We start from the raw sequence: 25,492 nt of genomic DNA on the forward strand, positions 1-25,492 counted from the left end.
TTCTGCAATTATATATGAGGCAGTTATGATATCAGTTAATAATTCTCCAGAACATTGACTACCTAAAATCCAACAGATACCTATCTCAGCCAAGATTTTTCTTTTTGGAACCACTTAACAATTGCTCTCAGATATCACTACTCATGGACAACTTCTTGATTTTGTTCAGCATCAAGTACATACTGGGTTATACTCATCACATATCCATATAATAATATTGTTTTCTGAATATCAGCTAAGGAGTTAATATTTCTCATAGTCACAGAGGATGATTATACTAAGTGAAAGTGCTCTGCTTCATAAGTCAGGTAACTAAAAATTTAAATGAGGGTTAAACTCTCAAAGCTTTCTGTTAAACCAAAAAAAAAAAAAAAAATGCAGTTATGTTGACTCTACTGTTGTTGAACCTGGATTTAAAAGAGAGTTTAACATAACAATGATTTCAGAAGACCCATTTAGTATGCTATGAGGGTGATAAGTGAGTTTTTCCTTAAGTGACCTCCTGTTTTCTCAGCTACAAAAAATTCCAGTTCCTTTCACACTTCATTTGCATATTTTCAAATTATTTTTGTTAGTATTGATAAAGGCTATTTTAACTATTAATATATAAATGGTAAATTAATTTCTTAATATAATAAAATTACTGGAGACCAAAAGGCATATCTGTAACATGAGAGTTATTTTCAACTTTATGAAATGAAGTTGAATAACATATGAAAGTTATTTCATGATCTCACAGAAGTATTTTTTTTAAAGAGGGAGAAATTTGCTTCTTAATTTCTACTCACGTTACTCAAACAGTTTTTGAGATTAGGAAAAAAGAAAGAAAGATTCTAGGACAAAACCAAGGCAATATAGAATATGCGTGTCATTTGGGGCCTTTTCTAGCACCAGCCTGTAAGATGCTCAAAACAAAACAAAGAAACTCACATTGATGATGGTATGTCAAAATGATACCAGAGCCAACTGAAAGAGAAAAAAAAAAGGGTTACTTTAAGAACTCAGACTCACTTTTTAAAATTGAGTTTTCAACTTACAGCAGATTGCAAGTTCTGCAAATACCTTCTATAATGTTTTTAATTTAAATGACCAGTTTTCCTGTGTGGAGAAAAATCTGGCTTCATCCTCATTTACTTGCACTATTCAAATTGTTCTTTCAGTGTTGATAATCATTTTTAAGATTTGTCAGAGACAGAGTTTCCGTTGTGGCTCAGTGGTTAATGAATCTGACTAGGAACCATGAGATTGCGGGTTCGATCCCTGGCCTTGCTCAGTGGTTTAAGGATCCAGCATTGCCGTGAGCTGTGGTGTAGGTCGCAGCCACGGCTTGGATCCCACGTTGCTGTGGCTCTGGTGTAGGCCGGTGGCTACAGCTCTGATTCGTCCCCTAGCCTGGGAACCTCCATATGCCACGTGAGCGGGCCTAGAAAAGGCAAAAAGACAAAAAAAAAAAAAAAAAGTTTTCAGAGAATATCCCAGAAATGTTAAAACTCAACTGTGGCACAGTGGTTAAGAGAGTTGCATTCTTGACCTGCTGTGTGACCTTGATCACACTTGAGTAGCCTCTCTAAGATTTGGCCTCTTTACCTGAAAGAATTAAATTAGATGGTCTATTTCAAGCATATTTCCTGGAAACATTCAAGAATTCTCTAGGTTTCATGGAATTCCCACCGGGGCACAGCAGAAAGAAATCCAACTAGGAACCATGAGGTCGCGGGTTTGATCCATGGCCTCACTCAATGGATTAAGAATCGGGCATTACCATGAGCTGTGGTGTAGGTCACAGATGCGGCTCGGATCTGGCATTGCTGTAGCTCTGGCATAGGCCGGAGGCTGTAGCTCTGATTAGACTCCTAGCCTGGAAACCTCCATGTGCCGTGGGTGCAGCCCTGTAAAGAAAAAAGACGGAAAAAAAAAAAAAAAAAGAAGAAGAAGAATCCTCTCGGTTTCAGAATCCAAATTTCAGAATATTGTTCATAAATACTTGTTTTATTTAATTAATAATATTTACAATAAAACTATTCTAATCTAGTTTCAAGTCAGCAATTTAGAAAAAGATGAGAGCCCATGTTCCCAAAATCATTTCATCCTTTTGAAGTTAAATTACTTCTTCTCTTATAAAAATAGTATGAGTATCTTAATATATTAAAGGTGTTAAAAATTCTCAACCTTGGATACTTGAATATTTCTTCTATTTTCCTGACTTTATAATGAAATTAGTAATAACACAAAACTATTATTATACCTAATTTAAATTTATATGCATATTATTAATATGTTATGTATTGATTGTAAATGAATAAATAGTTGTCAAGTTTTATCTTCAGAGGAGCATTTCTAATACTTATTTAATTAAATCATCCATCTTTACGTCTTCAAATGACATATTTTTCCTTTACTACTTCTCTCGTTTTTTAATCTGTACAGTTATTAAATGAAAATTGTTCGTCTAAAAACACAGACTACAACTGCTTCTCAAGATCCTTAATATTATTTCCATCTTTTAACTTGCCAGCTAAGGATCAGAAATCAAAAACACCATATCCTTCAAGATTCACAAACCTATTGAAATCACCATAGTCCTTGGTAAACATCAGAAACCTAGAGTATGGATATATATTTTCTCTGTTCTTGCTATAAAAGCCACTAGAAAGCAGGAATATTGGGGAGATCAAGGATTAGACACTACAGTCTGCTTGCAGTGGGAGTTATTAAAATGTTGAGCCAACTTTTCCCAAAGTTGCAGCAAAAGCTGTGAAGTGTGCTTTGCGATTTAAAGTGAGGATGTGCATTCGTGATGAACAGTATTCTTTAGAGAAAAAGAACCACTGGGAGTGGCCTTGTGGAGACCTTTGAGCAGCTGTTTAAGGAGCATTTAAGAAGCAAAACATTGTTCCTTTGATTAAGGAAATATCCCCACTTTTATGCCCAGTGTTCAATGCCCCAAAATTGGAAAAGTTACTCTTTTGGGCTAAAGCACTTTGTCACCTGCAAACCCTTGATTACTTGAAGAATCATGTAAAGAAAGAATCTCTGCAGTAAAATTTCAGACAGGACATTAAAAATTACTACAGGCTACCCTCCTGCACTGCTGGTGGGAATGTAAACTGGTACAGCCATTATGGAGAACAGTTTGGAGATACTTTAGAAATCTATACATAGAACTTCCATATGACCCCGCAATCCCACTCTTGGGCATCTATCCGGACAAAGCTCTACTTAAAAGAGACACATGCACCCACATGTTCACTGCAGCACTATTCACAATAGCCAGGACATGGAAACAACCCAAATGTCCATTGACAGATGATTGGATTCGGAAGAAGTGGTATATATACACAATGGAATACTACTCAGCCATAAAAAAGGATGACATAATGCCATTTGCAGCAACATGGATGGAACTAGAGAATCTCATCCTGAGTGAAATGAGCCAGAAAGACAAAGACAAATACCATATGATATCACTTATAACTGGAATCTAATATCCAGCACAAATGAACATCTCCTCAGAAAAGAAAATCATGGACTTGGAGAAGAGACTTGTGGCTGCCTGATGGGAGGGGGAGGGAGTGGGAGGGATCAGGAGCTTGGGCTTCTCAGACACAACCTAGAATAGATTTACAAGGAGATCCTGCTGAATAGCATTGAGAACTATGTCTAGATACTCATGTTGCAACAGAAGAAAGGGTGGGGGAAAAAACTGTAATTGCAATGTATACATGTAAGGATAACCTGACCCCCTTGCTGTGCAGTGGGAAAATAAAATAAAAAAAAATAAAATACAATAAAAAAAACAGTAGTATAGACACACGCACACAAAAAAAAATTACTACAGGCTAGTAGTATGCTGATAGCTGTTACCAGGTAGGTGAAATTTGGGGAAGGAGAAGTTGGAAAGCTTAAAGTAGCTGAAAGAAGTAAAGACAGGTACAGGACAAATAGCCTAGAACAAGGGTCTAAGCATTAAATTATACAAATAAAAGCACAGCATTCAGCACAATGCCTGGCATAGAGAAAATGCTGAATAAAATATAGTAAAAGGAATAGCAGAGGTGATTATAATTATTAATGTAATTTTTTGAAATACTCAGGACACAGTTCAGGAAGATACTAGGTGTGAAATCTCAATGCTAACCCATAAGTGAGAGTCTTAAAGACTTGAGGGTCAATTATCCATCTGTGACTTGCCCTCCAAACACAGCTTTCTTCCCAAATACCTCAGTGATATGAACTCTTTACAGCTACCACAGTTATCCTACTTTCCTCATAAGACCAGCAATAAAGCCCTCAGAAATCTTCCCTAACTGGCCACATTCCTTGCAGGCTTTGAAATAAGTAAAACAGCAACTTTGTTTTTAAGATATTTTTGTTTTATTTCTCTTCTATAAAGAGAAAGAAAGGAAATAACTAAAACAAAAAAGTCAAATCAACACAACAACAGTTGCAAAGATTCAATAAATCTGAAATAGTTGCCCTGGCTTAAAATTAAAGATAAGTGTATATGATTATTACTAGAATTATCCTGGAAAAGGCAAGAGGATGAACAGAAAAGTAATAGCAATAAAAGATAATTCAGAAAGAGCATGGAGTTCGGAGGCATATGTTCAGTGTCTTGAAATCTGCTGTTTTGTGGATTTTGTCAGTTTTTTGGAGGGTCTTCTGTTTATGCTACTCCATCTTGCTTAGGAGCACAAAGACTAGTCATATTACATGTGGTTTGTAATTTATCCTTTTACTATTACAGGCATGTTTTATATAAGTAAAAATAGATCATAATACTCAAATGGCTATGAGTTATTCAATTATCCCTTATTATTGATTTAAATAATCCCCAGTAAAGAGGCTGCAGCTGTAACAGGGCAAGAGATGATGGTGGATGGGGCCAAGGTGGTAGAATCGAAGGGAGAAATGATCTAATTTGGCAATTTCAGCATGGTATAGCTAATCCAGACTTGTTAACAGATTGGATGTGGAATACGCGAGAAAATATTTTTAAAATAGTACGAATCCAAATTTTTGGACCAGCGGCTAGAAAAATGGAAGTACAATTAACTGAGATTGGGTTGTGGGATGAGGAGAGGGGTGTGGTGAAAATCAGGAGTCAGTGCGTTCCCTTCGTGGTTCAGTGGTTAATGAACCCAACTAGGATCCATGAGTATGGATCCATGAGGGTTTGATCCCAGGCCTGGCTCAGTGGATTAGGGATCCAGCAATGCTATGAGCAGTGGTGTAGGTTGCAGATATGGCTTGGATCCCATGTTGCTCTGGCTGTGGTGTAGGCCAGCGGCTGCAGCTCCAATTCAGCCCTTACTTAGCCTGGGAACCTCATTATGCCATGGGTGCAGCCCTAAAAAGCAAAAATAATAATAATAACAATAATAATTAAAAAATCAGGAATCAGTCTGGGATGTTACGCATGCAGAGAGACATTAAAGTCCAGCTGCAACAGGGGCATGGGCTTCTACGGAGAGGAGAGAAAGTTATGCAGAGCACTTGTCCATATTTAGATATAGGACTTAAAGCCAAGAAAGCTGGATCGCTAAAGAGAAACTCTCAAAGAAGGATGAAGGAACAGCTGGTTAGACAGAGAGGGGAAGATGAAGGTGGAGAGTCCTGGGAAGGCATTGTGTCAAATGTCATTCAGAAGTCACATATGATGAGTCTGAATAAGGATCATTGATGTCATTAGTGGTCATGAGAAGAACTATTTTATTGGCATGATTGGGTGAATTGAAAGAAAAGACACTAAAAGCAGAGGGTATAAACATGCCAGCCTGAAAAGACTGACTAAGCACTGTATGATACCAACTACATGACAGCCTATAAAAGGTAAACTAAAGAATTAGCTAAAAATCAATGGTTGTCGGGTTGAGGAGAGAAGAGAGGAAGAGATGAATAGGTGGAACACAATATTTTTAGGGCAGCAAAACAACTCTGCATGATACTGTAATGATGGATAGGTGACATGCCTTCATCATAATCTATAGAACTGTATGGAAAAATGGGAATTCTAATGTAAATTTTTGGACGTTACTTTAAAATAAAGTATCAATATTGGTTCATCAATCATTACAAATACACCACACTTAAGTAAGATATTAATAGGGAAAAATATATATATGTATTGGTGGGCAGAAAGTATATAGAAATTCTATATTTTCTGCTCAACTTTTCTATAAACTTAAAATTGCTCTTTAAAAGTGTGTTCATGTTTAGGAGTTCCTGTCATGGCGCAGCAGAAACTAATCTGACTAGGAACCATAAGCTTGAAGGTTCGGTCCCTGGCCTCACTCAGAGGGTTAAGGATCTGGCGTTTCCGTGAGCCCTGGTGTAGGTCACAGATGCGGCTCAGCTCTGGCATTGCTGGGGCAGTGGCATAGGCTGGCAGCTGAACCTCCGATTTGACTCCTAGCCTGGGAACCTCCGTATGCCATGGGTGGGGCCCTAAAAAGACAAAAAACAAATGAACAAAAAAGTCTTTTAATGTTTAAAATCTAGATTACTTTTTAATCTTTGCTGTAAAGGGAAGCTGTGGAAGGAGAAAGTTGACAAAAAAGGTTTTTATTTAATATAAAAAAAATGGTTGTATGCTAAGGGGAAAAAAATCCAATAGAGAGGAAAAAGTTAGTGCAGAGGAGAGAAAGAATTACCAGGGTGATGGCCCTTAATAGGAAAGAGGGGGTGAATACTCATGCACAGATGGAAGAGTGAGCTTTTGTAGGAGCAGCATCAGGTAACCCAGTCTCAGGAAAGAGGCAGGTATGTGGGAAGACAGAGGGGTAGAAGCTTGAGGAATTCATTTCTGCTCCTCTCTCAGCAAAATAGGAGTTACAAGATAAGTTGAGAGTGAAGATGGGGAGGAGGTATTTGAGAAAAGAGAAAACTATGTAACCTGAATGTTTTTACCCTGCACATGGTTTATATTCATAGCCATTTTAATTTTGATTATTTGAAAATAAAATATAAAAAATTTAATCCTAGATTTCGATCGTGGTACAGCGGAAATGAATCTGACTAGGAACCATGAGTTCCAGTTCAATCCCTGGACTCTCTCAGTGGGTTACGGATCCGGCATTGCTGTGAGCTGTGGTGTAGGTCGCAGACCAGGCTCAGATCCTGTGTTGGTGTGGGTGTGATGTAGGCTGGCAGCTACAGCTCTGATTAAACCCCTAGCCTAGGGCCATCCATATGCCGCAAGTGCAGCTCTTAAAAGATAAAAAAGACAAAAAAAAAAAAAAAAAAGAAATTTATTCCCCAGCATTTGGGGTTCCAGATTTGTTTTGAATATTGCCCATTCAGTATATTCAGAAGAAACTTAAATTTGGTTAAGTCAATGAGGCAGAGAGGCAGCAGCAATAGAGGCTTCTCTTTGTCTAGGGGAGACCTGATAGGTGCACAGTAGCTCTGGATCGTCATCTTGTCCCTAGTCTGTGGCTAACATGATGGCATTTTTCAGAAAAGATTGCAAAGATTGTAGCAAGAGCAGCCACCTTGACAGCCTCGGTGCCCTGTGTTATTCTGGGAGACATCTCTGGATGCCTAGCTATAGTCTGTTCTTCTGGACTTTATAACTGTTTCCTAAGCATGTAGTTCTCTATGTTAAATCATATTTTCTTACATAGCCAGAATGCAATAGATTCCTGACTGGTCCACCAAAGAATCACCATTAGTACACTCAGTGTGAAATTAGTACACTCAGTTGGGGATGAGATCAGCAAACAGCTAGGAATCAGAAAAGTCCACTAAGACTAATAATGAAGTTATAGAGAAAAAAAGTGAAATGTTTCCATGGCCTTTCCACATGAAAATTACAGGTTTTATTTGCCTTCCTCTAAATAATTATGGAAGAAAATTTTACAGTTTAATTCCTTTAAAACATAAGCATGGAATTTCCTGTTTAATGATTATTTTTCAACTCTGATATCATCATAGAATCTTGAGTTTACAACTCTATGTCATTTATGAAACTATATGAGAGAATTTATTATTTTGCTTAAACCCTTAGAATGGGTTTATTATACTTAAAAAAAAAAACTCATTATATTCACTTCATAGACCCGTATATAGTTGGAAACTATAAGTATGTCCAACACAAACTCTAATGTTTACCCATTCATTTATTATATCCCAGTCGGTTTGGACCTTTGCTGTGATCCTCAAATACACCAAGTTCTTTCTTGTCTTCACATTTTTTACTACCTGTCCCATCTGCCTGCAACGTTCTGCCCATTGATGTTTGCATGGTTGGCATATTCCATTTATCTAGATATCAGCCAAAACTTCACTTCTGTATAAAGGCCCTGCTTCAAGACTAAATATAAACTTATTAGCCCACCTCTCACTTGCTGTGTAATATTTTGCTTTTCTTTCTAGTGTGTTCAGGATACCTCTTCTTTAATCCATGCTGTTTATTTTCTACATGATTGGCTGGCTATTGCTACTCGATTGTAACTTCAGGGAACAGTGATTTTACTTCTCCCACTAATAGCTTTTTCCCAATGCCTAGAATAGTCCTGACAAATGGGAGGTAATCTATAAATGTCATGTTTGGAAAATGAATAAATTGATTTCAGCTGAAATTCTCCCATCTTGATTTTCTTACTCATATTTCCCACTTTTGATCAGGCTAATTGTTGATTAAGCAACCTTTTCAGTGAAGTTTTTACTTCCTGGTTGCGAAGGGTATAAATCACAGGGTTCAACAGAGGAAAGATCACCGTGTGGAAGAGGGAAACCACCTTGTCTGCTGGAAAGGCTCTGAAGGGGCGGGTGTAGATGAAGATACCAGGCCCAAACATAAGAAATATAACAATGATATGGGTGGTGCATGTGGACATGGCTTTGGTCTTCCCCTCAGAGGAGGAACCACGGACACGACAGAGGATGACAGCATAAGAGGCCAGAAGCCCCAAGAAACACAGGAGGGTCATGAGACCACTGTTGAAGACCATCAGGAGCTCCACCACAAAGGTGTCAGTGCAGGCCAGCTTAATGACCTGTGGCACATCACAGAAGAAGTTGTCTAGTTGGTTTGGACCACAGAAGGGCAAGTGGAGGATGAGGGCCACCTGGATGATGGAGTGGACAAAGCCTCCAAGCCACAGAGCCACGAGCAAGGCATAGCAGGCTCTAAGGTTCATGACAGTAGAGTAGTGTAAAGGACGACAGATGGCAATGTAGCGGTCCAAGGCCATCACTACCAGGAGTAACATCTCCCCTCCTCCAAGGAAGTGCAAGAAAAAGAGCTGAGTGATGCAGCCTCTGTAGGAGATCACCTTCTTCTCAGAGAGGAAGTCCACCAGCATCCTGGGAGCCACGATGAAGGAGTAGGATGCATCCAGGAAGGCCAAGTTGCCCAGAAAGAAGTAGAGTGGAGCCGTGAGGCCAGGGTCTGACCTGATGGTGAGGATGATGAGGAAGTTTCCAGGGAGGATGATGAGATAGAAAATTAAGATCAGGACAAAGACCAGGAGCTGGATATTTCGAGACTGGGTCAGACCAACAAAGATAAATTCAGCCACCACAGTACTGTTCTCATTCTCCATCTCCTCTGCCTGTAGTACATCAAGAAGCAGAGTTTAGTGTTATTACTCTGTCTTACATCTAGCCCTGGTGGTTATCTAGCTAAAACTATTTGACATATCCATCACTTCATCTGAAAACAGCACATCTCAGCCCTCTCTAATATCCTGGGTAAACTCCAAACATTTCTTCTTTCAATGTAAACAAGCAAACAAACACACCATTTCCAAAGCCACACTCTTATTCCCATTCAGCCATGTGCTTATTCCCACACAGCACAGCTCTCCACTCAGAGTCTAGCATCCTGCACCTTCTCAGGATTCCTGCCTCCTTGAGTCATAGGAAAAGTCACCCGATTGGGAAACACATGACTCTCATTATCAAGATATTTGCATTTGGGGGTTTGTGTTGTGTTTGAGGCTTAGCAGTTTTCTTGGAATTACATGCCTTTTCTCCTCATCCACTGACCCAAACTTTTTCCGGATTATCTGCTTTCTTCAGTGCCCCTGGACTTCCCAGATCCTGTCTCTACCTCTCTGCCTTGCTCTCTGTTTTCTCTTATTGCCCTCCTCTGGCCTGCTGTCCTTGTATCCCCTGACTCCAGCTGGTCACCAGTTTCCCAACAATAACTCCACTTTTCCCATGACTTAGATGTAGCCTCCTAGCTGTGTCCCTTGTTAAGCACTGCTTGCATTGCCATGCCACACCTTGTCCGTGCAGCTTAATTAGCACTATCTGAATCTCATTATTCATCATACTCTCCTAATTGCCTTCTTTTCCTGATCCCAGTATGATGCCCATGGAAGAGCCTTTCAACAAACAACATGCCACAATACCAAATTTTTATATTTAATTATTTCAACACATAAAACCATAGCATGGAAGAAGGGGAAGTAACGATAAAGGTCCTCGTCTAATCTGTTCCTTTCAGAGACAAGGAAATGAAAGCTACTGTGGTTATAACCCCTAACTTTAGAATGAGTTTTATTTATTGTTCTGATTGACAAGTGGTAGAATAAGGTAGGTGTGTACAACTCAGTTTAAGCACATGAAGATACTATTTGCACAGATTTAATCAATGAATGCTCTTTTGTGTACTTGAATAACTAAAAATAATATACTACCCTAAAATCACTCCTTTACAGACCTTAGAGTTAGAAATTTAACCCTGTATATTTAAAAGAACACTACTTTGGAAGAGGGAGCCATCCATACTTAAGGCTCAGTGTGTTTAGCGGTTTGGGCTTATTCTAGAAAAGGTATGTGATGATTTGCTGAAGGGCAAAAAAGAAATAGGAGTAAACATTTATTACATGTATATAATTGTACGTGTCACTGCCTCTTATTTTTTAATGCTACTTTTAATATGTATAATATATTAATACAATGGTATATTAATTTATAATTAAATGTACATATATTTAGGGCACATGTTCAAAAATATTTTGTTATGGCAATGAATTTTGTAAACTTTGAAAATTACTAGTCTACAGAAAAACACAATGTAATCTGTGTGAGTATTCCCCATACTATTTAACTAAATAGCACTATTGTCTTAAGTTCTGTGGAACATGGGGCACAAAGAGGAGGAAACAGTTTGAGAGAAAATGCTAATGAGTCAGTACTTAGAAAAGAAAGAAAGAGATAAATGTGAGGGAAATAAAAGAAATTTAAAAATGAAACAAAACAAAACAAAACAAACACCCCCAAAACAGTATGTTTATACAGTGAATCATTAGAGTTTGTATTTAAGAAACATTAAAAATATCCCTTTAGGTATCTTCAGAGCTTAATAAAATGGATGATATACAGATTTATATATTTTACTACTGTAAGGCCCAGATGGAATTTATGAAAGTCATGTGTTAACATTATGCATATATATACACACACACATATACAAATACCACACACAGGCACCCACACATAAAAACATACAATCTCTCTCTCACACAAACACACACACACACCACATATTCCCTTAGGCAAAGTGAGACCTAACAGAATTTTAATAGAAAAAAATATTTTCTGGCTCTGCAATTAGCTTCTTTTCTCCCTTTTCTCTACTTAAGCAGCCATTTCTCTCATTATTCACTGCATCATCTGCCTATATAAATATACCCAGGAAATCCAGGAATGGAAGTGAAGGGCCCCTTCTACTTACTCTTAGGTTTTGTTCTTCCCACAAGCTCACTCAGAGTTGGTTATTTCATGATGTATCCATGTTTGATGATGTCTCTAAGACATCTCAGGATTTCTGAGGTTTCTGTGATGGAAAGGTTATAGGTTCCTCCTCTCTGACTGCTTCCTATCATTCATCTCTGCATTCTCACTATTACCCAACAGACAGGATTCCACCCTACCTGACCTATTTGATCCATTTTCTTCCCGTGTCCTGTCCTCATCTATGTACCCTCTGGACCTGCAATTCTGAAATGGTGGTTGGCATAGATCCAGAGACTCTGTCTCAGATGAGCATTTCTCTAGGTAAAATAAAATACAATTCGGGAAAAAAAATTCTACAAAATATGGCTCTCTTCAGAAAAAATACTCCATGTTAGCCAAACTAGTGGGAAAAGTGTTGTCCGAAGGGAAATCTACATGGTCACCACTCTATCTCTAACCTTCATTACCACTTCAGATAACTAAGAGACTCATCTGAGTCTGGCAGGAAAGAGACAGTAGAGGAATAGAGAAGGCCAGGGAGCCAGGCTTCCTGATTCTGAGGGTGGAGACACAAACCTCATCAGACAACACTGTGCCTGCCTGGAGCTCACTCCAGTCAGACCACTGCTGGAGCCAGGTGTAGAGACCCATGGGCTTGCTTCCTTCCTTGTTGTTCTTCTTTTCCTTCTGTTCATTCTCAGCAAGCCTTTGCTTTTCTAATTTATCTTTGTATGTTTGATGTAGTTTCTGGGCCACTGTTGATTACTTGTCTTTCATTTCCCCCCAAGTTTTCATTCCCTTTTTTCTTGTTTTCTTAAAGCTCCCTCTTTTTATCCCTTTCATTTGTTTAGACTCTTTCATCTGAAATATTTTTGCTCTCTCCATTTTTCCTCATGTTCATTGCTACTTCATTTTATCACAACCCTGTCTTGCCATTACATATATATATATATATATATATATATATATATTTAATGTCATTGTTATTTCCTTACAACCAAGAATGCGCAACGTGTATGCGTCCCAATATCTACAATTTCAAACATCTGGTCTACAAATAAAACTGTATAATTCACTCTGTAGTGCTAAACATTTTCTCCTCAACTGAATTCTTTTTGCAATTTACCAAATGTATATCACTCATTAATTACTTCCCACTTCCTCTTATAATTTTTCTGCACATAAGTGAACCTGATGTAATGAGAAGTTAAATTTTTTAAAAAAGAAAATTTCTTTTAGTGAAATGAATACATTTGACAAAGTTGTCATAATTTCATTGCAGAGTCTGTCAGCATATTGATTGATGATTACAATTTGCTTAAGTGCAAATTAACAAGTTGACATTTTCTGAAAAATGTGGATCAAGCTGAAACATGATCACATAGTTCATGGATACTGATGCTGATGATGTTTAACACACCAAACAAATGGATGGGTGTTCAGCAAGGAAATTCTCTCATTAATAAAATGGGATGGTTAGATTAAAGTAACTCTAAATTTCCTTCAAATGCTTCCTTTCTAGGCAATGTTAGAACTCTCCTTGGTTTGAGTCATTGTATCTGATTCTGATGTCTTGGCTCAGAAATTCACTACTCCGTGGGCCTGGGCACATCGCTTAGCTTTCAGAACTCTGAGTTTTTATTCAAGAAATAGAATGATGGGTTGACTCTTTCTAACTGACAAGGGTGATCTGAAGATCACATTGTGGTGATGATGGTCATGTCAACTCCCTCCAGGAAGTTCAAACCAAAGCTAACCCTGAAAGTGTTAGGGGTTAAAAGGTACGTCTAATGAATGAACACATCTCCATGACAGCCTTTGTCAGCATCATAAAGATGAACCCTGGGTGATGGTAGCTACATACTCCTGAGTGATTAATAGACAGAAGACACCATGGAGGTGAAAAGGCCCTCATGTAAGGGTGCCAGTGCAGCCAGATGGTTCTATTTCCAGCCTTGCTCAGTTTCACAGCTTTCTCTGTACTAGCCATCAAAGCCCTGTGTGGATGAATGATAGAACCATAGGCAACAGAAGAAACTCTCAAAAGCATTGCATATGGAAATTAAGAGATCTGGGTTAAGCTTCTGCAAAATCATAAAATCTGTGAAGCTTTTCCCTGGAGCCCTTAAGCCTACCCTTTTTGCATCTTCTTCCCTTTCCTTTGTACTTTACAAGGAACATAAAATGTGTCAGCCACTGTATGCTCCTGGGTTCTAAACCAGATGTCAAATCTCTGAAAGCTATTGATGAGTTCACTTAATTAGGGTAATAGAATGAAAGTTTCTGTCCATCATTAAAGTAACTCTAAGCGTCAGGAGCAGCCGGCAATCCCTTGGGGAGAGGGTAGAAAATGCCACACTGAGGAATTCAGACCTAAGGCTCTGGCTATTCTGCTGAAACTCTGATCTCTATGCCATTGCACTCCAAGGCAGCAGATGAAGCAGTAGAGTCCTTGTAATGGGTTTACTATTGTTCTGTCCTGCCCGTTTCTTGTAAATAGGAGTAGTCCCCCATCCCCAGAAATTGGAGTCTCCAGGTTTGATGTAATTCTCACAATGTAGCCCTCCTCCCCATCCTGATAAAAAGATTCACTGACCATGCTTGTCATTGTTCAGAAATATCTGTTCTCATGCAGGGAACCTCAGATTTTGAAATCTCCTCTAATCCTTTATGATGCAGTGGAGAAAGTGCTTTGGAGAATTGAGACTGCTGTGACCCTGCTGAACATTTCCAAAGGGAGTGACTAGAAAGTCAACTGAATTAGGCAAAGAAAAATGCCAGACCTCTATAAAAGGCTAATATTCTAAAATATGTCACATAATGCCATCCTGGGTTAATCCTGAATTTTAACACCAAAATCCTCCCAATTGGTGAGAAAATAGAACCAAATTTCAAGCACATTAGCTAGGTCAACATAAATAGAAGGCTAAAAATTTTCACTTCTTATAATAAAATCAAAGAGAGAAAAAAGTCAATAAATTATGAGAGATCGTTGCCATACGTATATATATATATATATATATGTGTATATATATATATATATACACACACACACATACACACCAAGAAAGAAAGCAGGGTCAGGATGAGGCAAGTGACATACTTGCCTCAGGCACTAAATTTACCGTGTAACTGGGTCACCATGCTGGACAGTAGAAAAAAAAAAATTGTATTGGGGAAATAATTCAAAAAATAAGATTAAATTAAAAAAATAAAATATAAAAAAATAAAAAAAATTAGCATCAAACCAAAAACCTGATAATGATAAATAAGATTTTAATGCCATAGCTTAAGAATCTATGTTAATGTAAAAGTTATGAGCAGATTATCAACTTTTCTAATAAAAGATCTGAACACTACAGATTTTTCCTTTTGCCTCAACTTCTAATATAGCTTCTCATATTATTACCTATCCTGAATTCGTTTAAGTTTTAGCATTTATTTTGTAATTAATTTTGATTTTTTTCAAATAATGATTAGACCTAGAAAATATTGTACTTAATGAAATAAGTCAGACCATGAAGGAAAAATGCTGTATGTTATCACTTATACATGAAATCTGAAAAGTAACAGAAATGACTGTGTATGTGAAACAGAAACAAACTCACAGAGATAGAACACAAACTAGTGGTTACAAAAGGGAAGAGAGAGGGAGTTCCCATCATGGCTCAGCAGTAAGAAACCTGACTAGTATCCATGAGGAGGTGGGTTCGATACCTGGCTTCACTTAGTGGGTTAAGGGTCTGGTGTTACGTGAGCTGTTGTATAGGTGGCAGATGTGGCTCAGATCTGGTGTTGCTGTGGCGTGGGTGTAGGCAGGCAGCTACAGCTCGGATTTGACCCCTAGCTTGGGAACATCCATATGCCGAGGATGCTGCTCTATAAAGACAAAAAAAAAAAAAAAAAGGAAGAGGGAAAAGGAGACAGGCAAATTAGCTCTCTCAGATTCTAATATGTCTGTATCTCATGGGTCATTAGAAGAGCATCTTGCTTTTTCTCATCCCTTCAAAATATCTCAAATTATTGTAAATCACACCTTCATCTGCCAACATCCAGACTAGGTACTTGCCCACAGGTGTGGAGCTGCCATAGCTCTCTGCTTGTCTATACAGGCCCTGCTCCTCTTTGGAGCTCAATACAAAGACTTCTCTGCTTCATCCACTCTTTCATGACCTTATAGAAAAGTACAGTTTTCATTTTGCAGTGTTTTTGTTGTTGATAATACATGAGTAGCATTCTTCTACAAGCTAACCAGAACCAGTGGTCTTTATTCTCATTAGTTTGCTTTTGAGAATAACATTATTATTATGTTTATAAACCTTTCCACATTTTCCGTTGTTAATTGACTGTTTGTTTCAGTTGCTCGTATTTCCTTCTGGGTATGTATCAATTTCATATTCATGTATTCATTTCTCTGTATTAGGTGAATTAAACTCATCATTTATTTTAGTTTCCTTAGTTCATAGTTTTTTATTTTGATCTTTATGGACTAATGCTCCCATATACCATCCCAGGTTAGAGAAGAAACACTCAATTCAATTTCCATGTAAACTTCTATAGTTCTCACAAATTACCTGCACATCTTCATGTGGGGGGCAGATTTTCATCACTCTTTCACTTTTGGCCACACAGATATTTTTAACATGTCAAATATCACTTTTCATTTTCATTTTCTATTTTTGTGTCATACTTCACTGGCCTTCTCACCTCCAAAATTATAAAACTATTATCCTATGCTTTCCCACTGTTTTTTGCATTGCTTTGTTTTGTTTTCCCAAAGAAACTGTGAACATATAAACAGGCTCTCCAATGATTATTTCACTTAGATTTCCAAATTCTGCCTATCAAACATATTCATGTATCACTTGATTTGAGAGAAAAATTAATTAATTGGCAAAAGAGGCAAATAAACTGAAAGGTGTTCTGTATCATTCTCCTGATTCCAGACCATGGTTAATTAGTGTGTTTCTTCAGTCAGTCCCTGGCAAAGTGGCTTCTGTTATCCCATTTGCGCAGTATTGCAGTTTCCTCATAATCACATGAAAAATTAGCTTCAACGTGTTCTTCTGGCCACCATTTCTGGATGCCCAGCATGGAAAATGGTCCCCTACTTCTTTAAAGACTTTATCAGTACTTACTTCCCCACATTAAACCCCATTGTGATTAACAACATTGATTTGTGTAATCTTCAACAGCAGCTACAGAGTCTAAAAATAAATGTGAGAAAGAAAGTATTTCTAATATCCTCTATAATTTCTACTGGGACACATGAAGTAGTTTAGAAGGATGTGACTTAACTTGCAAATATTTATGGTAAATATGTTGTCTGTTGTTTCTAACTCAACTTCACTATAGTCAGAGTATATAATCTGTATGAAATATAGTGAGACTTTGTATGAACTAGCATAGGGTCTATCTTGCAGAATGACTCATGAATTTCAAAAGAATTTGGGTTCTTTATTTCTGAGTGCATCACTCTATAAATAGCAACTAGGTCAAGTTTGATGATAGTGATGTTCAAATATTCCTTATCTCTACTGGTTTTGGTACATGTACTATAAGTTTTCAACACAAATTTTTAATCTCAATCCATGTTTTTAGGTTCTCTATGTCTTTATTTATGTCTGAATATCTGTAGCCTGGCATATAGAGTGGTCTCCTACTCCATAAACAATTTTAAAATATCTAATTTCCCACATTAAACACTGTTTTATTTCAGATAATCTCCAACAGAATATATAGTACCAAATAACTATAATTCCATAATCAGACTGAAAGCAACTGAGGGCCAGTTTTAACATCCAGGGAGGATCTGTAAAAATCTCTTAGTAATAATCAGACCACACTGAAAAACAATCAAGTGAAATACTTTCATGATTTTTTTCCCATAAAACCAACTGTTTTCCTTTCTTAGTGTACAAACTTTGTGAGGGGAAAGAATGTATTTATTTTAAGGAATTTTCAAGCATTTTAAATTGTTTAAATAAGTCTGCAGCATAACATTTGCTTTTTAATGATATTTTGCCACTTATGGCTCTCTGCCCAGAATCCTAATGATGTTCCTCTAAACCATGAAAGAAATAATAACGGATAAATCAACTCTATTACTTAAAATATTAACATAAATTCTTATTTCAATTAGAACAAAATAAAACTTACCTTGGCCTAAGAGACTTTGGTGATTTGGCCCTTACAGCCACATATAACTTAACCCCTAAATTTCTCACATTCATTCCTTATAGTCCAACAACTTTGTTCTTTAAATATATCAACTATATTCACTTGTTATGTATAACTTTCCCCTATTAGTACAACTGTACATGAGAAACGGAAGGCACTCAATGAAAAACAATATTTGTTAAATTAATTATTTGGGGCCAGAATTTCCCCTTCATAGCTTATTATACAATCTGTTCAACAAACCACATGCCGGCTTAATATCCTCCTCATAGAAGATTTCACTTCCTGGTTGCGAAGGGTATAAATCACAGGGTTCATCAAAGGAAAGACAACTGTGTGGAAAAAAGAAACCATCTTGTCAGCTGGTAAAGCTCTGAAAGGACAGGTGTAGATAAAGATGGCAGGTCCAAACATGAGAAGTGTGATGATGATATGAGTTGTGCATGTGGACAGAGCCTTGCTCTTCCCTTCAGAAGCAGACCTACATACATGGCAGAGGACAATGGCATAGGAGGCCAGAAGTCCCAGAAAACAAAATGAGAGTGAGCAGGCCACTGTTGAAGACCATCAGGAGCTCCACCACAAAGGTGTCAGTGCAGGCCAGCTTGATGACCTGTGGCACATCACAGAAGAAGTTGTCTAGTCGGTTTGGACCACAGAAGGGCAAGTGGAGGATGAGGGCCACCTGGATGATGGAGTGGACAAAGCCTCCAAGCCACTGAGCCAAGGACAAGGCATAGCAGGCTCTAGGGTTCATGACAGTTGAGTAGTGTAAAGGACGACAGATGGCAATGTAGCGGTCCAAGGCCATCACTACCAGGAGTAACATCTCCCCTCCTCCAAGGAAGTGCAAGAAAAAGAGCTGAGTGATGCAGCCTCTGTAGGAGATCACCTTCTTCTCAGAGAGGAAGTCTACCAGCATCCTGGGAGCCATGATGAAGGAGTAGGATGCATCCAGGAAGGCCAAGTTGCCCAGAAAGAAGTAGAGTGGAGCCGTGAGGCCAGGGTCTGACCTGATGGTGAGGATGATGAGGAAGTTTCCAGGGAGGATGATGAGATAGAAAATGAAAACTAGCACAAAGACCAGGAGCTGGATATTTCGAGACTGAGTCAGACCAAGGAGGATAAATTCTGTTACCAAAGTGCTGTTTTTAATCTCCATCTCCTCTGCCTGCAGTACATCAGGGAATAGAGGATTTATTTCCATTCTTTCATCTAGGTTATAGTTCTTCTATAACTAAAACTTGTGTATTCTACATCTATGTTACACCATGACCCTCCCACAAAGTAAGAAATCTCTTCTACCCTTTAGTCTTCTATAAATCATAAGCACCAACTCCCTTGTCTTGAAGCTACACTTGTCACCTCTGTCCTGTGTTCCAATTTAATTGCTCTCTCGTGCAGCACTCTGTCCTGACCTGGATTTGTTCATGATTTTTGTGAGATATATGAACATTTTTCTGACAGAGAAAAAATTTAAACACAGATATCAATTTCTGAAGTTTTATTTGAAATGGGAGGGGATTGCGATGAGGTAGGGATTCTCAGCAAAGAGGAATGACAGATATTTTTAAGGCAACAGAAATGCTCATATCTCAATTGTAATGGTTACAAATGTCTTTTATTTTCAAAATGTATTGAACTATTAAACTATACAGAAACTGGTACATTTACTATATAATAGTAATATAAGAATACTTACCTAAAAAGTTAAAAAAAACAATTATGACTTGAAATGTTTTCTTTTTCTCTATAGAATATTAACCCATCATCCTGGTCTAAATAAAAAGAATCTTGGTCATTTTGAAGAAATTGAGATCTGAGGCTTATTTGTACAGTGGTCTGCAAATTGGCAATGTGCTCACCTGATGTACATAATAATTCACTGGTAGTGAAATTCGGGGACCTAGGGTAGGCCACCCCAAAATATGGCTTAATGGCATATTGATTATTTTGAATTAGTTACTTAAATGGCCAATGCAAAGGAAACACTCTGACCCTCCTTTCTTTCTCCCTTAAAGCAGGAAGGAAATCTCTCCTGTGAAAGGTATACTCCCTTCATCTGGAGGTACAAGGAGAGTCTTATCACTGGAGATAGGGAATTGAGGCTGAGAAACCTGTATGAACAAATCTTGTTACTTCTTTATTTTTCTACCCCAAGCCCCAACTCCATTAGATGCGTCACTGATTGAGCACCTAAAACGTGTTTCTTTGTCCTATCAAGTCCTCACAAATTTATTGGGTTTTTTGTCAAAATAGTATAAAAGCTTCTGCTTTGGACAGTTGTTTATGTCCCATTTCTATGAGGTCTCCATGGACATGATTAAAATTGGTTTCTTTTTCTCTGTTAACCTATCTTGTGTCTGTTTCATTATTAGTCCAGCAACAAGAGTTCAAGATGGGTAGAGGGGAAAATTTCCCCTCCCCAACATAAACATCAATGATTATACCCCATTCTTTGAATTTCTACTTTTGAAAGTGTCATAGTGTAATTTAATGTAAAATTACAAAAAAAACCTAAATGTATTGTTTTTACATGCTCAAAAATTGTTTATTGTTAGGATAAGAAAATGTAAAAACTTGAAGACTTTTGAACTAGAGCATAATACAGCAGTGTGATATAGAACAATATTGCACATGCTTTCAGTTACACAACACATTTGTTTTTAAGTAGAGTGGATAATGGAGTGTCGAGAGGATGGAAAGATGGGTGTACTACTTTTAACTATAAATGGTGATAGAATGAAAAAGAAGAGAAAGAAGGAAAAAAAATTCACATCCCAAATCAAGAAACCAAAGAACATATTTATAATGGCATATCTATTTAAAGTAAGAGTTCCCATCATGGCTCAGTGGAAACAAATCTGACTTAGCATCCATGAGGACGTAGGTTTGATCCCTGGCCTCGCTCAGTGGGTTGGATCTGGAGTTGCCATGAGCTGCGGTATAGGTCGCAGATGCAGCTCTGATTCCAAGTTGCTGTGGCTGTGGCATAGGCCAGTGGCTATAGCTCTGATTCAACCTCTAGCCTGGGAATCTCCATATGCCACAGGTGGAACTCTAAAAAGACAAAATAAAACAAAAAAATAAAAATGTCTGATTTTGTATGCCTAAACCCAGATAGATTCATTAACAACAGATGTTAGTCAAAATTAGGAATTATTAAAGAGGTACACATGTTGTTTCCTAAGCAAAACTTAAGCACAAACATTTACAAATGGCCTGATCCAAATTGCTTTGCTCTTCTCCACACCTTTCCTTTCCTTCCTTCCTTTCTTCTCTTTTTCTTTCTTCTCTCCTCCCTCCTCTCTCCCTTCCTTTCATCCTTGTTTTCTTAGCATTCATTAGCTTCAATATTTATCATTCCATCTTAGCACAAAACCAACTGTTTGAAAAGTAAGTCAAGAATTCCTCTGTAGTTATTTCTATACTGTTTGCATCTTGCACTCTATAACACACTTGGTCATTTCATACTCTTTAAAACACTGAGGCTGCCTTTAGTACTTAAGAAAAATCTTTAACTATCTCTAAGTTTATGAGTTGTAGGCTCTTCCTCTCTGCCTTGTGTTTTATTTCCTATCATGCACTAATGTTCTTCTATTGACTTCTTAACAGATGGGATTTATTACCACCTAACATCCCTCACTTCTTTCAGTTAGTATACCCTATGTAAAGTTAAGACCAAATATTAACATCTTGAAGACAACTGGTATTTTAATAAAGGCTTTGTATATCCCCAATAAAGTAATTCAAAATATCAGGATAAAATAGACATATGTTATTAAAAACAGATAAAATGTGCTACTGTATTATTGAATTCAGACTTCAAATATTAGTTTTTTCCAACTATAATTCTGACCATTGCATTCCAAGAGAGCAGATGTCCCATCAGAAGAGTTGTGATGTTTCCATTTATTCCTTCTTTCTGTTCCTTGTAAATATGTAGAGTAACAAATAAATTTACCTCTCTAGCAATCCAGCATTGCTATCCCACAACAGACACCACCTTCTAATGGAAGGGACAATAATTGATTATTCCTGCCTTTGTTCTTAAATATCTCTTCTCACAGAGGGGCCTCTTAATGTTTGGAAATAACAACCAATTTGTGATGCAACAGAGAATGTACTTTGGGAATTTGAAGACTAACAAAACTACAGAACACTTTAAAGGGAAATTTCAGAATGCCAGTAGGATATTATCAAAGAATTAGAGATTTGTTAGGTACAAATATGCAAGTACATATCAGTTAAGGAGACACTGTGTCACTTATGGGTTCTGAAAGCAATATTCCACCAGTGACGGAAATAGTGGAATGGTGAGCATGTTTATTGGGTCTGAGTGAATAGAAAGCCAAGGGATGTTTATATGTTACACTGCAATTCAAAAAGACAAAAATAGGAGTTCCCATCATGGCTTAGAGGAAAAGAATCTGACTAGCATTCATTAGCTTGAGGATGCAGGTTCGATCCCTGGCCTTGCTCAGTGGGTTAAGGATCAAGAATTGCCATAAGCTGTGGTGTAGGTTGCAGTCATGGCTTGGATCCCACATTGCTGTGGCTATGGTGTAGGCCAGCAGCTGCAGAACCAATTCAACCCCTAGCTTGGGAACCTCCATATGCTGCTGGTACAGCCCCTCCCCCAAAAAAAGACAAAAACAAGAAAAAAAAAAAAGAGAGAGGGAGAGATAAATAGAATAACTGACAGGAAATAATTGCTATATCAAGAAAGGAAATAATATGGTCACATAGATGATAAGTAACTTAGATTCAATGTATTTCCAATGACAAAGACATAGGCAAAGAGAAAATAAATAATGCTTGCAAGGTCTCCTTTGAATAATTCCTTATTTAAAAGAACCTGCATGTTGTAGAACTGAAAATCCTCTAGAGGAGACATCCTCCTAAATAGACCCTATTGTGGTCTTGATATTTGCTGTTCTTCATTTTAGGAATATTTGACTCCTATGCTCGGCTAAAGAAATGATGAGGGAGTATTTCTTTTTCAATTTAATGTTATTAAACAGAAAAAATTAATTAAGAATCCTGTAGTAGAAAGCAACTTAGTTTAAATTTTAGTTAGATGTGATTTTGCTTTATTTTCCATTAAAAAATTAAAATATTGTCCATATATTTTTAATAAAAAAATGCAGAACCAAAGATATTTCATTCTATTTTATATCCAGTTCATAGGAAGAGAAGTAGGAGGAGTGAAAAATGGGAAAAATAGAGAAAGAAATAGATATACAAAATTAGGAAGATAAAAATGTAGAGAAAGAGAAAAAGAAAATTAAAGAATAGGGACAAATGCAAGGACAGTATTAGGAAAGGAAGAAATGAACATAAAAGGATAAAGAAGCATAGAAATGCATATTCTCTAAAACCACATATACAAATAGATTTAACAAATGAAAGAAAGTTATTCATTCAAAAAAGAGAAAGAAGGAAACAAACAAAAAAGAAAATATTTGGAGAAACACATGAGGAGAAAAGTCCTCATCTTGGAGTACATTGCAGTCTTTATTGCCACTGAAGATTTTTTTAAATGTGATTTTTTTTTCCATAACTGTAGACATAATCAGGTACCTTGATTCCTAATGTTTACATAATACTTAAATAAACCTGTTGATCTAAACTAGTCCCCAGAAGGGAGACTTCTTATTCCTACTGGTAAAAATTGATAATTTTAGACAATTTTAGAAACAAAGTCATGAATCAGGCTGTATTTTGGTGTTAGCAATGTCTCACTGAACAAGACAAAAGTATTCCTTCCCCTGGGGATTTTACATTGTAATGCACGGAGAGGACGGTAAACTCTAACATATCAGAGAGAAAATATCGGATGGTGGTGAGTGCTATGATGTACTATGATATAGTGACGTGCTAGGAAGAGATGGGAAAGAAATGGCTGCTCCAGGTGAGCTGGCCACAGAGAGCCTTGCTGAGGACATGGCTTTTCAACTGAGATCTACAATAAGCTGACTATGAGAACATCTGAAAAAAGAGCTGATAAAAGGCCCTGAAGCTGGAAGGAGGAGGTGCAGTGAGAAGCAGAAAGGAGAAAGAAGCAGAAAGGCCAGTATGGCAAGGTTAATAGTGGATAAGTTGGGAAAAAAAATTATAAGGCAAGATAGAGAGGAAGTATCAGATATAGACCAAAAGGCAATTGGTCGTCATTCCATTTGAGACGTTATAAGCAGAAGAGAACCATTATCTGATTTACATTTTTAAAGGATTATTCTGTTTACTAGTAAAGAACAGGTCATAGAGGGCAAAGAGTAGAAGCCAGGAGACTAGTCAGAGGGCATTTGCAGTACTACGGAGGAGATGACAGGAGGGTAGGCTAGAACAGGAGATGGAAGGAATAATTTATACCAAATATATATATTGGAGAAATAGTCCAAGGGGCTTGGTGATGGACTGGAAGATAAGGAAGCAAGAACAACTCTTGATTTTGATCTTGATTTTTTAAAATTTGATCTTGATTTTGACCTCGATTTTGATCAACATAACTGTGTGGGTGGTTGTGTAATTTTGAAATACGGGGATAACTGAAACAAGTAAAGGTTGACAATTAGACATTCTGCTTTAAATATATTTGTTTTTTAAAGTAAACTTTTCAAAATGAATCATATATTCATGTTTCAGAAGTGAAAGATTTAAAAATAATTTGTACAATGAGAAATCTCCTTCCCATCTGTCCTCCATATGTCCATTTCTCCTCATATCTGACAACAGAAAACTAAAATCTGTTGTGTCCTTAAGGCAACAAATTACATGCATTTAGAAGCAAGCATAAAAACAAGTTCTTGGTTATTCTTTAAATATAATTTATATACATGAAAATGTACAGATAAGTTTTGGAACTGATCATTTCTATCAAATGTATGCACTCAAGGAACAAGTTGTAGAATGTATCCATCATTCCAGAAAGCTGCTTTTTGACCCTTGTCATTCTTCCCTGCAACTACCACCATAGTGAGCAACCCCTTTTAAATGTCTAACATAATAGGCTAGTTTTGCTTTTCTTTGGATTTTATAAAAGTAAAATCATGATATGTGTTCTGTTTTATCTGACTTTTTAACTGCATTATGTTTTTAAGGTTCATGCATATTTTGCATTATCTGCAGCTATTCCTTTTAATTACTGAATCATGTTCTACTGTTTGTATAAAACCCAAAGTTTTTATCATTTTTATTATTTTATTGGCACTGGGGTTGCTTAAATCTTGGGCTATGAATAAAGTTTCCATGAACATTCTTTCTTTTCTTTTTTTTTTGCTTCTTCTAGGACTGCTCCTGCAGCATATGGAGGTTCCCAGGCTAGGGGTCTAATTGGAGCTGTGGCCACTAGCCTGCACCAGAGCCACAGCAACTCGGGATCTGAGCTGCGTATGTGACCTACACCACAGATCATGGCAACTCTGGATCCTTAATCCACTGAGTGAGGCCAAGGATTGAACCTGCAACTTCATGGTTCCTAGTCGGATTCATTAACCACTGAGCCACGACGGGAACTCCCCTGCTTATTAATTTCATAATGATGTAGTTCAATGAGCAGTATTTTTTAATTTTTTAATGTTTAATGTATAAATTGTCTGAAATGTTTCTTTTGTGCTATTTA

At 37.3% G+C, this 25,492-nt stretch overlaps 1 protein-coding gene, 1 long non-coding RNA gene and 1 pseudogene across 2 annotated transcripts in view; 1 reads left to right on the forward strand and 2 right to left on the reverse strand.

Annotated features, from left to right (window-relative positions):
* Positions 1–25,492, forward strand: part of LOC146401740 (uncharacterized) — a 269,339-nt gene that overhangs the window by 232,405 nt on the left and 11,442 nt on the right. The gene's annotated exons all lie outside the window — the stretch shown is intronic.
* Positions 8,625–9,560, reverse strand: LOC100525471 (olfactory receptor 4N2). Its single transcript, XM_003128765.3, has one exon. The coding sequence runs from the start codon at positions 9,546–9,548 to the stop codon at positions 8,625–8,627; it is 924 nt and encodes a 307-aa protein (XP_003128813.3). The 5' UTR covers positions 9,549–9,560.
* Positions 18,106–19,045, reverse strand: LOC100525824 (olfactory receptor 4N4C-like; annotated as a pseudogene).

Source organism: Sus scrofa, chromosome 7, assembly GCF_054392235.1.
Source record: "Sus scrofa isolate SSC_HxYL_T2T_F1_AM1 chromosome 7, Sscrofa_HxYL_maternal_Yorkshire_Landrace_v2.0, whole genome shotgun sequence".
Lineage (NCBI taxonomy): Eukaryota > Metazoa > Chordata > Mammalia > Artiodactyla > Suidae > Sus > Sus scrofa.

Excerpts from the sequence above, each read along its gene's own strand:
- LOC100525471 (XM_003128765.3), bottom strand. The coding sequence starts at position 9,548 with ATGGAGAATGAGAACAGTACTGTGGTGGCTGAATTTATCTTTGTTGGT.